The sequence below is a fragment of the Anarhichas minor genome, unplaced genomic scaffold, assembly GCF_050575085.1.
Source record: "Anarhichas minor isolate MPS153535 unplaced genomic scaffold, ASM5057508v1 ptg000073l, whole genome shotgun sequence".
In the NCBI taxonomy this organism is placed as follows: Eukaryota; Metazoa; Chordata; class Actinopteri; order Perciformes; family Anarhichadidae; genus Anarhichas; species Anarhichas minor.
The window spans coordinates 9,935,088-9,950,000 of record NW_027466519.1 but is presented as its reverse complement, the minus strand read 5'-3'; the positions used below and the strand labels follow the sequence as shown (position 1 = coordinate 9,950,000).

At 46.6% G+C, this 14,913-nt stretch overlaps 1 protein-coding gene across 1 annotated transcript in view; it reads left to right on the top strand.

The window, feature by feature from the left end:
- Positions 1-14,913, top strand: part of eeig1b (estrogen-induced osteoclastogenesis regulator 1b) — a 33,385-nt gene that overhangs the window by 11,001 nt on the left and 7,471 nt on the right. Inside the window, exons 2-5 of the mRNA XM_076079613.1 lie at positions 12,421-12,541; positions 12,773-12,802; positions 14,454-14,570; positions 14,849-14,895. Coding sequence (XP_075935728.1) covers positions 12,421-12,541; positions 12,773-12,802; positions 14,454-14,570; positions 14,849-14,895 — 315 coding nt within the window. The remainder of the gene's footprint in view (positions 1-12,420; positions 12,542-12,772; positions 12,803-14,453; positions 14,571-14,848; positions 14,896-14,913) is intronic.

Sequence of the window (14,913 nt, the reverse complement as noted above, 5' to 3'; positions counted from 1 at the left end):
TGTGATCGCCACCTGCAGGGGATCTGCAGGTGGAGATCCTGCTGCGGCTGCTGGGTCCATAGTTATGGTCAGTCCGTTCTGTTATGATGTGGTGTGTTCATCGACCCAAATGCAGACTCAGGACAGCAGAGTTCTATTTCAAAACCAAGGTTATTTATTTCTCTCAGTCAGGGGAAAAGACAGGAAATAGATAAAGTCAATAGGAGGCATCTCCACGCGCTCCGCACGAGTCCAAGCCGGAAAGTGGCTAACCCTACTGAGCAGCAGACAAAGCCGACAGGAATACTGTCACACGACAATACGGAAGCGCGTCCTCGCGCTCCGCTCGGATCCTAGCTGGAAGGTGGCTGGTCCGCATCCGCGGCTGGCAGGCAGGCTGGATCGTCTGTGTGATACCCGGGGCTCGACACAGGATCGCCAAGACTTCACAGTTGATCTCCGAGGAACGAACTGGAAGGCTTCTTCGTACAGATGAAATCCCGAGGCTCGACACTGGACGGCAGGCAAGTTGAAAACAAAATGGATTGTTAGTAGCAGCTCTTCAGAGAGTGAACAAACGGACAACTCACGGGTCTGAATACCAGGTAGGTAAACGGACGGACTGACAACTGGGCTGAGAGTGATCGGAGTATTTATGTCAGCTGGAGATGATCACCGGAGATGAGCATCAGCTGTGCCTACGGAGAGAGGCACGGCAGTGGGTGGGACTCGGAGGAGGACACTACTGAGGGAAATACACTAGAGTTAGACATAAATCCTCACAGGTCCTTTTCCTTTCTGCAAGCAAAGCTACTGATGTGACCTACATTTAGTACAGTGTCAACATTGCCAGTAAGATAATTGACATTCTTTATCTTATATCTTACACCTCACTGCATATTTTATTTTCATACACTGCAAGGGCCTCCCAGCCACCATTTACAGTAACAGAGCACACTCAGCACATGCTGGAGGAGGTGCAGCTTTTATTGCTAGTGCTGCGATCAGGAAGGGTTTCTCTGCAGCAGGGTTCATGGGAATACTGATGACTGAGTTAATAAAGAGTGCCTGGGACTGATATTTATGCCTACTTGGAAAAGGCTTTGGTAATATGCATATTCGCTTACTTTCCAATAGTTACATGAGAAGATTGATTTCACTCTCATGTGTGTTCCATAAAAATAAAAACAGCAGGCTCTTAGCTTAGCATTAGACTGAAAGCAAGGGCAAATGGCTTGGCTGGCCCTGTCCAAAGGTAAAAAAAACTCCACCTAACAGCAACTCTAAAGCTCACTATTTGAAGTTACTGTAAAGAACTTTTATTTGGGGTGAATTTAGGTGTCCCCTGTGGACAAAGGCGGTAGTGTTTAGATAAGCTCTTGTTGAGATCTGCAGCTCCCAGACTGCAGCTCGACTGGAAGGCAGCAGTGAAGCCAGATCTGGTCGGTCCACAGTGGGCTGGTCACTGCTGGAGGCCTCGCTGGAGTCTGAGCCATGTTCTTACTACACATCCATGAGCTGAAATTCTTAAAATGTACAACAAATTAAAAGTAGAAAGTTGTGGTTTTACGGTAGATTTTGCTGGACAGACTAGCTGTTTCTGCCCATTTCCAGTTTTTCTTGTAAGCCTGCTGAGTAAAGCTTCATATTTAGACATAAAAGTTGTGCCCATCTTCTCATTTAACTCTCTGCAAATAAGCCTGTTTCCCAAATTTTCTAACCATTCCATTAAATGAATTAACAAAACCATCTGGTAAAAGTTAATTTTCAGGACACACATATGTGGGGTACATCCCTTAAGTTAATTACAAAGTGGAAGTACCTGAGAATTATTCTTATGGCAAAGGCGATTGTGGCTCAATGTTCGAGCCACAGTGTTGTCCATGCGTAGAAGCGGTTTAGCAGGTAGATGATTGCTTTCCAGATGAGCTGATAAGCGAACTAAAGGGGGTCTAAGAGTGGCCTGACCATGGGCTGGAGATGCTCCAGGACAAGTCTTTTTGTGTCTTTATGAGGTGGGAGGCCAATGCCACCGGTCTTTAGTCCTAGAGCTGCTGGGACGCGTCGTCTTTGGCACTGAAATGAAGCAGGATGCAGCACAAGGATCCTTTGAAGACTCAGGCTCATGTTGAAGACATGATGAATCACTCCACACAAAAGGGTGTGTCACCTACACCTACATGTCCCCATACTTCTTGATGCCCCGATTAACGGGGTGTGCAGGGTGTCTAAAGCTTGTGTTTTTGACCCCTGCAGGGTTAGGCCATGGCTCTACCCAGTTCAGTTATGGGTTGGCTGGGGCCCCCTACTTCTTGCTGTGGCGGTCTAGGTTATATATAAGTAGGTGGGCTGCGGTGGATAACATTTCATCATCTATCTATGAGCACAGGCGGAGCCCTCTACCATAGGGGCCCTGCAGCTCCTACACTCGCTTAAGAGGGTGTAGGTTGAATATCAAGGCCTCTGGTATTAACAATGGCTTTATCCTGGTAATATTACCATGAAATCCTGCACTGCTACAGCTGAATTTTCTCCCATGCCTCTTTCCTGTTAAAATGTCAAAATCTTTTGTTGAGATTCTGAATTCTTATTATTATAGTCGCTGGGGCGACTGAGGCTCAGTAGTAGAGCGGGTCGTCCTTCAATCAGAAGATCGGCAGTTCGATCTCCGGCTCCGCTAGTCCATGTTGATGTGTCCTTGGGCAAGACACTTCACCCCAAATTGCTCCCTTAGCTGTGCCTAAAATGTGAATGTGAATGTGAATGTAGTATGAATGTCAGTTAGTCCTGATGGGCAGGTGGCACCTTGCATGGTAGCTCCTGTCATCAGTGTATGAATGGGTGTGAATGGGTGAATGATGACATGTAGTGTTAAAGAGCTTTGAGTGGTCGTAGGACTAGAAAAGCGCTGTACAAGTACAAGTCCATTTACTATTTACCATTTCAAGTGAAACATCGAAACACTGCATGAAATATAATGTATCTGCAATTGCTCACGTATAATAAACAATCTCAGTTTTGGGGTATTGTGTGATCTCATTGGCCTACTTGTGCTCATGCAAAGGAATTCTGCTAAGAGTTTGTTCTTTGATAGCCGATGCTGCCTAAACGAGGTCAACGCTTGGCCTGCGTTGTTGTTGCATTGAATGAACACGTGCAATGCAATTCCGCACACCAAAACGTCAGCTTGTTGACATTAAAAATGAAAATTGAGTCAAGGAAGTCAAGAGCCGGAAACAGAGAGACAACTCTCCTTCAAATTAAACGTACATAACATATATGAAGTCAGACCCCTCCAGTTCACCAGCTCAACTGGGACGCAATCATCTCCCTGCTAAAGCGTGTCTACGCCCACATGGACAACCTGACGAGCACTGTGAGGGTCATACTTCTGCCACTTTAACGTTTCATGAAACCCAGAACCTGTTTATTAACTACAGTATATTGACCATTTTAAATGACTATATAGCATGAAACTTGTTTTGAAACATTGATTTACGGACAAATACTGAGGTCATAGAACCAGCAGATCTAATATTTCTCTCATAAAGTTATTGCAACTTAATTTAGCTTTTCATGTGTGCAGTGTCTCTGTGTAGCCTACACTGAATCAATCAAATGTCATTTAACAAGAAAGCAGGCAATAATAATGATTAGTACGACTTTATAATAGATGAGAAAAGAGTCTGAAATAGAGTTGTTAGATGGAAAGGAGCTGATTGGCTGGCCTGAAATCCACCATGATGTCAACGGGAGCAGAAACAGGTAGAAATGTAATTTCTTAAAAGTAAAGCAATTATAAGAGTGAAAGTATATTTTATATGTTATTATTATTGTCAATAAGTATTGTAATACAGACCTGTGTTGTGAGCAGATTACACATGCACCCTGTTGGAGACTGTCGTATTGAAAATGATATCTAAGTACAGGTTGGCACAATTATATTATAGAAATGTTTGTTTGTTTCTATGATTTTGCTTTTGCTCGTTTCCGACTCTCGACTTCCTTGATTCAATTATGATTTCTCAAGTTGGTTGGTTAGTCTTCTCCGCGAATCGCCACCTTAACGTGGTGGAGGAGTTTGAGTGGCTCAATGATCCTGGGAGCTATGTTGTCCGGGGCATTAGCCCCTGGTAGGCTAAACAGGTCTCAGGGGAGAGCCCAGACTAAGAGCGGTTCAAAATGACCCCAATGAAAAGCAGCCCACGGACTTCAGTCACCTCGCCCGGACCAGGGAAACCGGGGCACCCTCCCGGAGCCAGACCCAGGAGGGGAGCTTGTCGGCGAGCGTCTGGTGGCCGGGCCTTCGCCCATGGGGCCCGGTCGGGCTCAGCCCGAATAAACAGCATGGAGCAGCCACCCTGTGGACCCACCACCCGCAGGGATAAGCATCGGGGTCGGGTGCAATGCAGAGGCGGGTCAGGCTTGAGGCCTGGGCGAGCCGATCGCCGGCAGCATAGACTAGCTCTAGGGACGTGGAACGTCACATCGCTAGCGGGGAAAGAGCCAGAGCTGGTGCAGGAGGTGGAGCGGTACCAGCTAGATATAGTTGGACTCACCTCCACACACAGCGCTGGCTCTGGAACCAAGCTCCTGGAGAGGGGTTGGACTTTGTCCTTTTCCGGAGTTGCCCAGGGTGAGAGGCGCCGGGCGGGAGTGGGGATACTCACGAGCCCCCGGCTGAGCGCTGCTGTGTTGGAGTTCTCCCCGGAGAACGAGAGGGTCGCCTCCATGCGCCTACGGGTTGCGGGGAGCAAGGCTCTGACTGTGGTTTGTGCTTATGCACCAAACAGCAGTTCAGAGTATCCGGCCTTCTTGGAGTCAGTGGGAGGGGTCCTGGAAAGGGCGCCGCCTACCGACTCCATAGTTGTCTTGGGGGACTTCAACGCTCACGTGGGCAATGACGGAGAAACCTGGCGGGGGGTGATTGGGAGGAACGGCTTGCCCGATCTGAACCCGAATGGTGTTTTGTTATTGGACTTCTGTGCGTGCCATGGTTTGGCCATAACGAACACCATGTTCGAACATAAGGTGGCTCATAAGTGTACCTGGTACCAGAACACCTTAGGCCGGAGATCAATGATCGACTTTGTAATCGTATCATTTGATTTGCGGCCGTATGTCTTGGACAGTCGGGTGAAGAGAGGAGCAGAGCTGTCAACTGATCACCACCTGGTGGTGAATTGGATCAGATGGCAGGAGAACCGGTTGGAAAGACCCGGCAAGCCCAAACGTGTAGTGAGGGTGAACTGGGAACATCTGGCGGAGGACCCTGTCCGGGAGGTCTTTAACTCCCACCTCCGGAAGAACTTCTCACACATCCCGAGGGAGGTTGGGGACATGGAATCCGAATGGACCATGTTCAAAGCCTCTATTGTGGACGCGGCCGCTAGGAGCTGTGGCCGGAAGGTCATCGGTGCCTGTCGTGGCGGCAACCCGAGAACCCGGTGGTGGACACCGGAGGTGAGGGAAGCCGTCAAGCTGAAGGAGACCTTCAAGGCCTGGTTGGCCCAGGGGTCTCCCGAAGCAGCTGACAGGTACCGGCAGGCCAGAAGGGCTGCAGCTGCGGTGGTCGTGAATGCTAAAACTCGGGCATGGGAGGAGTTCGGGGAGGCCATGGAGAAGGACTTTCAGTTGGCCTCAAGGAGGTTCTGGCAAACCATCCGACGACTCAGGAAGGGAAAGCAGGGCTTACCCCAGGCTGTTCTCAGCAGGGGGGGGAACTGCTGACCCAGACAGGGGACATCGTCGGGTGGTGGAAAGAGCACTTTGAGGAACTCCTAAACCCGACCAACATGTCCTCTGCAGAGGAGGCAGCGCCTGAAGATCTAGGGGGAGGCTCACCCATATCCCTGGCAGAGGCCGCTGAGGTAGTCAAAAAGCTCCTCGGTGGCAAGGCGCCGGGGGTGGATGAGATCCGCCCTGAGATGCTGAAAGCGCTGGACATAGTTGGGCTGTCCTGGCTGACACGCCTCTTCAATGTCGCATGGGGGTCAGGATCAGTGCCCATGGACTGGCAGACCGGGGTGGTGGTTCCCATTTTCAAAAAGGGGGACCGGAGAGTGTGCTCGAATTACCGGGGTATCACACTACTCAGCCTCCCGGGGAAGGCTTATGCCAGGGTGCTGGAAAGGAGGCTCCGACCGTTTGTCGAACCTCAGATTCAAGAGGAGCAATGCGGATTCCGTCCCGGCCGTGGAACAGTGGACCAGCTCTTTACCCTCGCAAGACTACTGGAGGGGTTCTGGGAGTTTGCCCAACCAGTCTACATGTGCTTTGTGGACTTGGAGAAGGCTTTCGACCGGGTCCCTCGGGGGTTCCTGTGGGGGGTGCTGGGAGTATGGGGTGCCGGACCCATTACAACGGGCGATCCGGTCTCTGTACGACTGCAGTAGGAGCTGTGTCCGCATTCTCGGCAATAAGTCAGACACGTTCCCGGTGGGTGTTGGCCTCCGCCAGGGCTGCCCTTTGTCTCGGTCCTGTTCGTGACTTTCATGGACAGGATATCTAGGCGCAGCTGGGGGGTGGAGAACGTCAGGTTCGGGGGTCTCGGGATCGCCTCTCTGCTGTTTGCAGATGATGTGGTCCTGTTAGCCTCCTCGGATCGTGACCTCCAGCATTCACTGGGGCGGTTTGCAGCCGAGTGTGAAGCGGCAGGGATGAGAGTTAGCACCTCCAAATCTGAGGCCATGGTTCTCTGCCGGAAACCAGTGGATTGCTCCCTCCAGGTGGGGACGGAGTGCCTACCTCAAGCGAAGGAGTTCAAGTATCTCGGGGTCTTGTTCACGAGTGAGGGTAAGATGGAGCGGGAGATCGACAGACGGATCGGTGCGGCTGCAGCAGTAAAGCAGGCTCTGCACCGGACCGTCTTGGTGAAGAGGGAGCTGAGCCGGAAGGCAAAGCTCTCAATTTACCACTCGGTCTACGTTCCTACCCTCACCTATGGTCACGAACTGTGGGTCGTGACCGAAAGGACAAGGTCGCGGCTACAAGCGGCCGAAATGAGCTTCCTCCGTAGGGTGGCTGGGCTCAGCCTTAGAGATAGGGTAAGGAGCTCGGTCATCAAGTGGGAGCTTGGAGTCGAGCCGCTACTCCTTCGCATCGAAAGGAGTCAGCTGAGGTGGTTCGGGCATCTAATTAGGATGCCTCCTGGAAGCCTCCCACTGGAGGTTTTCCAGGCACGTCCAACTGGGAAGAGACCCCGGGGAAGACCCAGAACACGCTGGAGGGATTACATCTCCCAGCTGGCCTGGGAACGCCTCGGGATCCCCCAGAATGAGCTGGAACATGTTGCCGGTGAGAGGGAAGTCTGGGTCGGCCTGCTTGGCCTGTTGCCACCGCGACCCGACCCCGGATAAGCGGAGGAAAATGGATGGATGGATGGAAGTTGGTTAGTGTAACAAGCTGACGGTTTAGTGCGCTGAATTGTGTCATTCAATGCGAAAATAACACAGGCCAAGCATTAACCAGGTTTAGGTAGCATCGGCTATCGAAGAATGAACCCGCACGTATCCGATACATTTGCATGAGCACAAGTAGGCCAATGACATTAACAATACCCCTAAACTGACATTGTTCATTATACAACGTCAACAATGGCAGATCAATTATCTTTCATGCAGTGTTTCGGTGTTTCAGTTGAAATTGGTAATAGTAAATGGACTTGTACTTGTATTGTTGAAAACAAGGCTGTGTCTGACTATAGTTTGACACCGGCTGCAGCAGCGCCATGTTCCAGCTGCTGGAGCTGATCCCGACCACTCTAGATAATGCTTGTGATTCCGCCAGACGCGCCACAGCTTCATAAGCATCTCAACGCTCTTCTTCATTGGTTAAAGGGATGCACCCAAAACCAGCTGCTTCTTGACCTTTGTTCCCTTAAATATTTGCCCTAAAACACCAAAGGCCTAGTGGCCTTGCCCCTAAAATGATGAGATTCCAGGTCTGATAATCATATTATAAGGCTGAAATAAATCTTCGCTAATGTTCCAAACATTATCTTTTGTTCCAAGGTAATACTGTACAACATTAAAATTCCCTTGACCCCCGCTGACTGACCCCTTTTCTACTAATTCTGTAGTTTTTCACACTTGCTTCACTTTCACAAGATATATTTGGGATCAGCCAATACATCACTCTCTATCCCACGTTGAACCTTGAAGCCACTGCCACCTTAGACAAACACCTGCTAACTAAAGCCAGTGCATTGCTACATAAGAACCTATACATCGTACTCCAACAACAACACACACAAACACACACATAGCAACCAAAAGGCATTACAGGCACTATCTGTCATGTTGTCTCAAATGATTCAAAGTGTAATGTCTGTAACTGTAAATGTGTGTGTGTCTGAATGGGTCTGCTTGTATGAGTGTGTGTATATCAGGCCCATTTGCAACTCTGTCTCATTCCTCAGATTCTTCCACCAGAAAAAAAGACAGAGTAACCAATAGGAGGACAGAGTTCGTCAAGTGGGAGTTTTTAACCCAAACACATTGGTAGCAGAACTTTAGTGTTCTTAGAAAACAAATTGATATGCAGGCAACACAAGTAAATATTCACTTAGAATATAAGCAGACAAGTGCAGATGCTGTGTGGTGCCAAGGTGGTGCTGTGGTGAAGTTATAGTCGGGTAGTTTACAGCCCTCTAATGCAAAACTCTTCTTCCACAGTGAAGCTTGAGTGGACGGGGACTTAAAACAAAGCAATTAAAGCCAACCATGCAGACGATGGCAGTATTACCAGCTGTGCTTCATAAATCTAAACGAGATTGAGATATGAAGTGAAAGAAGGCTACCACAATCATCAGGAGATTGTGGTAGCCTTCTTTCACTTCAACCATCCACCTGTTTTATGCACATTTTCAATTTGTGCATAAAAACGCCAGAGCAAAAAATAAATAGTTGAAATAATGCAAAAAGGTTTTTGTGCTTGGCTGAGGTGGAACATTTGGTGTATGGATAAAGCACAAGGCAATAGAAACTTTGACTAAGACCTGTTACTAAGATTCCACTAAAGAGACAAAAACTTCAGATCTGTGTGGAACGATGAGGAGACTAAAATAAACGATGGGCGATGTACTCAGCCAGTCGTCACTAACCAACACATGAGCCCAATCACACCAACCTAGCTGCGTCCATCTCACCACTCTCAACACCGCTTTTGTGTCTCAAGAAGCTAATCTCTGATCCAGCCACATCTTTGTTGTCAACTTTCTTTCTGGGTGATTCCCATCATTTCTTAAATCAGCCAACAATATCCCCTGAAATGAAAAAGCGTGTATTGGTCACTAAGTCAGACTGTGCCAGTCCTTTGGTACATGTGACCTAGCCTTATAAAAGCATAGCTTCATTGTGAGAGAAAGCATTGCTTGTATCTACTTGTACAATGGTGTGTTTGTGAAGGCAGGCAGCTTGGGCTGTAAGAAAAGAAGTGGCAGAACCTGTCTCCATTTTCTGCCACTCCCAGGCAGCCGACAGCCTCCAGGCCTGTTGTTCTAAGGGCTGCAAACGTCAGGTAACCCTTTAGATAAGCAGAGTGGGAGGGTTCCTCTGATAAAGACAAAGGTACAATTAGTGTTGGAAAAAAGTGCCTGAAGATACTAACCTGATTGAATGCGTAAAAACAAATATGAGAAAGAAAATACTCCCTGCTCAGCAGTAAACAGCAGCAGGCACAGTTGGAGTTGGTGGAGTCCAGTCCAGAGCTAAAAGGAGAGTGAATATTGGAGATATTTAGCTTGTCACAAACAGCACTCCAAATGAATACTTATGTGGCTTTGTGTCTGCTGTTAAAGGAACAACTCCATAATATCTTTTGGCACCAAAAGCAAGTTATTGCAGCTTCAATTTAGCTTCATTGGGAGGGAGGGACACTACAAAACCTCAATGAAGCTTTGCAGTTTTCATATTTTCAAGAATTACTCCTGTGGTAGAAAAGCAAGCATGTCAGACTAAGTCTGCACATGTGTGTGTTGTGTGTCTGAAATGCTGATCTTGTAGAGAGCTGGAGGATTATCGCGAAGTTTCCTCTGACACAAGCTATGCAGGGACAGATAACATCAGAGTTTACCGGCCAAGTCAAGACAAGCCAAGCACGCTGATGCCTGTGTGTGTTGAGGGAATGAAATGTAGAGAAGTTAACTTTAGTATTAGTTCCCTGATCTCAGCTGTTATAGCTGACCTTCACTCTGTATTCATTAGTTTAGTGAGAAAAGCCTGCTGATAGACTGAGGGAGGGACACACTGGATCATCCCATTAGTCCTCATTTCCCTCCGGGGCCTCCAAAATTCCATAAATGAAGAGATGAGGAGCACACTCCTTTTTAGGCCTTTATTTCTCCAGTGAAAGGAGTCTTCACATCTCATGGAACACTTTGAGGTTCACTGCTTTGCCCAAGGAGCAGAAGAGCTACAGGAAGCCTCTATGTTTTGTAAAGGGTCTTTCAGAAATGCATGTCATACGTCAATGTAATTCCAAGCTAACACGTCAGTCTTATGTCTAACAAAGCGCCTGAGTCACTTTCACGTAAAAGTCAAGAAGGTAATGTTACTAAGTCGGACCTAGTAACAAAAGATGTGGTTTGATTTGATCATTTTATTGATCAAATCATTATTTCAAAATCCGGCATTATTATGTAGTTATTTCGGCATGCAATTAAATTATAGCAATATATTTGTTCATTGTGGTTCATACAGCTGTAGTAAACCAGCCAACATGTGGTTTGCTAGATACAGTGAGTGAATACGGCTCTCTGAAACGCGATGCAAAAGTTGCTTCACGTTTGGTGTGAACACAGACGAGCAAACTCTAGCGAATGGAATGCAGAAAATTGTCCTGCTAAACAGTGAGCGATGTAGCTGTCTATTTAATAGAGAGCGATATTAATCAACTGTCAGTTACTGTCAACGTCCATTAGGACATCAGGTTGGAGGTGAGCGGGTTAGGACATCTTCATCAGGAATAACTCAAACTATCTGATATCCACTCGTTGGCTCGCATCACATCCAGTTAGGAAGAGGTGTTACACAGATAATATGTAATATTTATAAGATTTCATGGATGCAAGCTAATGCAATTAACTATGCTAATATTGTTAACGATAAGGCCACTCACACAACAACCACGCAACAGCTATGCCCAGAACAGAATCCACACAGCACAGCTTCTCTCTCTAACCCGAGACAGACACACACACACACACACTTACACTTAGTTGATACTCGAGCGTGGCACCATAGTGCAGAGCCTCCACAGATAGCGCGTGAGCTCCGAGCATGTACGGAGCTTTTATGCTCTATGTGCTGATCATTACATTATTCTCAGAAACTAAATGTACTGTGAAGCAAGAAGACCACAAGTTTAACAAGCAAAAAAACATAAACCAACCTCCTCCATGCAGAGGAGGGATTGTATTTATCTGTAAACTCATATCTCATATTCATGGACTACTGTGTTGCCTTTAAACAAGCCCTGTCAAGTAGGAAGTCAATTATAAAGAAACAAAGGCTGAATATCCTGTAAACAATTTGATTTGGCTACAAAATATCAACTCAAATGTAGATTTAAGACCTGTTTCTAAAACCTCTAAAAACTAATTGGTCGTCTTTGTAAAATCCTCAGACATGTTGACTGTACTTTTATCAGCGAATGTTTTGTGACAGTCACGTCTGAAAACCTCTGATAGTGCGAGCCTAGTTACAAAAATTCATAGAGAAATAAATGCCCTCCACCAAACTACATGCAGATAAGAACACAACGAGACATTTTAATATGTCTCTGGTCCCCACACATAATTAGGAGATCAGTGCAAGACATGGCTCGTATCGAGGGCGGAGCCTGTCGCAGGTTGGCCCCTGTGCTACTAAAGAACTACAGGAGCATAGTAGTGTTGGTCAACTGCTGTGAAGCCAGAGTACACGGCTTGCCTCTGCATCACATGGATACTGTATCTTGCCTGTGGAATAATGCTGTTTGTCTTCTAGACCATAAACCAAACAGCCTTTAGCCTTGTGTGATGCAGGACAAGGTCAGATTAAACAGAAGCCGGATCTGCCTGCTTCAGGAGTAAAATGACATTGGAATCATCTTGCATATCATTTTAGTAAATGGGTACCATGTAATCGCTTCAAATAGTAATCCACACAACCTCATGTTCTGTGTTATTGTATGGAAATGTGATGGTTTGCTGTCTCTAAACTTGGCACATTATCTGGCAAAAGGTGGAATCACTAATGGAGAATTAGTGGCCCCAGGGCCCAGGGGGCCTGGAGCTAGACAGGAACCCTGGAACATGACAGAGCTTATTGAGATGTATTTGTCAAGCTATCTGTTTACACAATTTTGTCACCCAGACCAGTCTAATCTGATTGTGTGTGTGTGTGTGTGTGTGTGTGTGTGTGTGTGTGTGTGTGTGTGTGTGTGTGTGTGTGTGTGTAGGGAGGAGGTGCAGCAAAACTGTGTTCGATGGAGGAAGAAGTTCTCTTTTGTGTGTAAAATGAGTGCCAGTCCAACCATTGGAGTGTTGGACCCCTGCATCTGCAGGGTCTCTGTACGTAAGGTAAACGACTATTCCCAGCAGCCACCTCTCTTACTTCTCTTGGTCATAATTTAAAGACAGTGACATTTCCCCCCACAACACCCATAATGCAGGAATGATTATACGCTGCATGATGAAAGTAACTGGTTTGTCCCACAGCACCTGTTCCAGGTTCCCCATGATGTGATAGTATATGTTTATGGATATGACTGTTGAGTCTGACACAGACTGTTGTGCTCTCTATCTCTCCAGGAGCTCAAAGGAGGAAAGGCCTTCTCAAAGGTAAGGTTATGTTCTGACAATGTGATTAGCAACCAGTATAAGACATAAGACATCAACAGTCATCTTTAATCCAGCTCAGACCTGTTTAGCGAACGTGTTTGACATGTGAACTCTGGTTCATAGAGCTGAGTAGTCAGTGATGCTAAAAGCTGTGCTAAATATCAGCCATGTCAACATCACAGGGCTTTGATGTGACAGGGCACAGTCGGAGGTAGTGAGTGTGAGAAGTAGCCAGTAACAGATCACGCTGTGTTTACTACAGTGTGTGTCTGTGTGTGTGTGTGCGTGCGTGTGTGCGTGCGTGTGTGTGTGTAGTAACAGCTGACCTTGAAGCACCAGTCCTGTAGTTTAAAGTATCAGCTGTTTGAGCTCCATAATAAAGTTTAGAATATTGTCATGTCATACCCTGATGACAGGGATCATTTTATCTCTCCAGGTTAATTACTAGGGTAACTCCATGCTGAGTAATTGGTGTGCAGTGTGTTTGTCACGGCACTTTGACGCTGTCTGCCTGCACGGCCTTCTGTTAAAACATCATAAAAAGGACAATCAGTCAGTATGATTGATTAAAGACATTCTGAAATGTGTAATAATTAAATTCCAATTTCTTCACGGCCTGGGGAAAAACAATGTGTTGAGGGATTTGCTGGAGAAGTAACCTGCTGTTTGGGATCCCACATGTACTTACTATTTGATCTCACTTTTTGGAAATGTCTGCTTTAAATGATCAAATAAAACAAATAAAGAATAACATGTGGTATATTTTCAGGTCTTGCACAGTACAGCGAAGACCCCAAGTGTAGTTGTCTTAGATGAAAACCAGATGTGCAGGAGACCAGGGGCAGAAGGGTGGATGTGTAGAATGAGGAGGCCACATACATTCTCTTACGTTCCGCCCAGATGTAAACATGACATGTACCCTATATAAAGATGAAGCGAGAGCCCTAGAAGCAGGGACTTTCGGATTCGACTTGAGACCTCCGGACGATCTAGACGTCCGTAATGGCATGTGTTGCTTGTTTGTAATAAACTTTATTATACCAGCAAGAACAGTGTCCACGGAGCATCCTTCCTCATCACTTCAACAGAACTGTCGCATGAAAGATACTACAAACTCTTTGATGGGAGTGGTCACACCTGGTTGATTGGTACTTTTAAAGGGTCGTGTTGTCATTACAATCAAAAATGCTATTGAGCCTAATGGTGTTCAGACAATTTCTTGCCAAGATTATCAAATTTCTTCAATAATCAGATGGCTTTGTACAAAGTTGACATTTTGTCCTGATAAGAGCACTAGATGAAAGCTCATGGAATGTCCAAAATCAAAAAGATTTAGCTTCTGAGGAGCATGAATGAGCTCAGGAAATCATCCTCTAGGAACATGAATATCCACAGTAAATGAATGGCAACCTGGCCTGTGCAGTCAAGATACCTTTCTCTGGAGTCTGGACCAGATGTTGGAATCAAGAAGCGGTGCTGACTGGGCAGAAAATCATGAATGAGGAGTTTAAAGGAGGTCATTGAGTTCGACATAGAGTCACTCTGTTTCCCTTCATCCACTTCCTAGAAAAGAAGTGGAACAGACTTGACCTTGTTCTGTTGTTTCCTCACGTCTGTCTGTTTACATGTCTGTCTGTCTGTCTGTCTCCAGCTAGGTTTTGCTGATCTCAACATTGCAGAGTTTGCTGGTTCAGGCTCCACAGTTCGCTGCTGCATCCTCGAGGGTTATGACACCAAAAACATTCGACAGGATAACTCTATCCTCAAGGCAGGGAAAATACACAATCAGACACACACACGCATACACACACACACACATACACACATACATACACACACACACACACACACGCACACACACACAGACACAGACACACACACACACACACACACACAGACACACACACACACACACAGACACACGCACACATACACACACACACATACACACACACACAGACACACACGCGCACACACATACACACACACACACACACACACACTGAACCGATCAGCAGGTTTGGTAACATCTATGTTTTTTTTAAGGTAACGATTGGAACAACTCTGCTGTCTGGGGATCCCTGCTTTAAAACGTGAGTTCCTCTATTTCA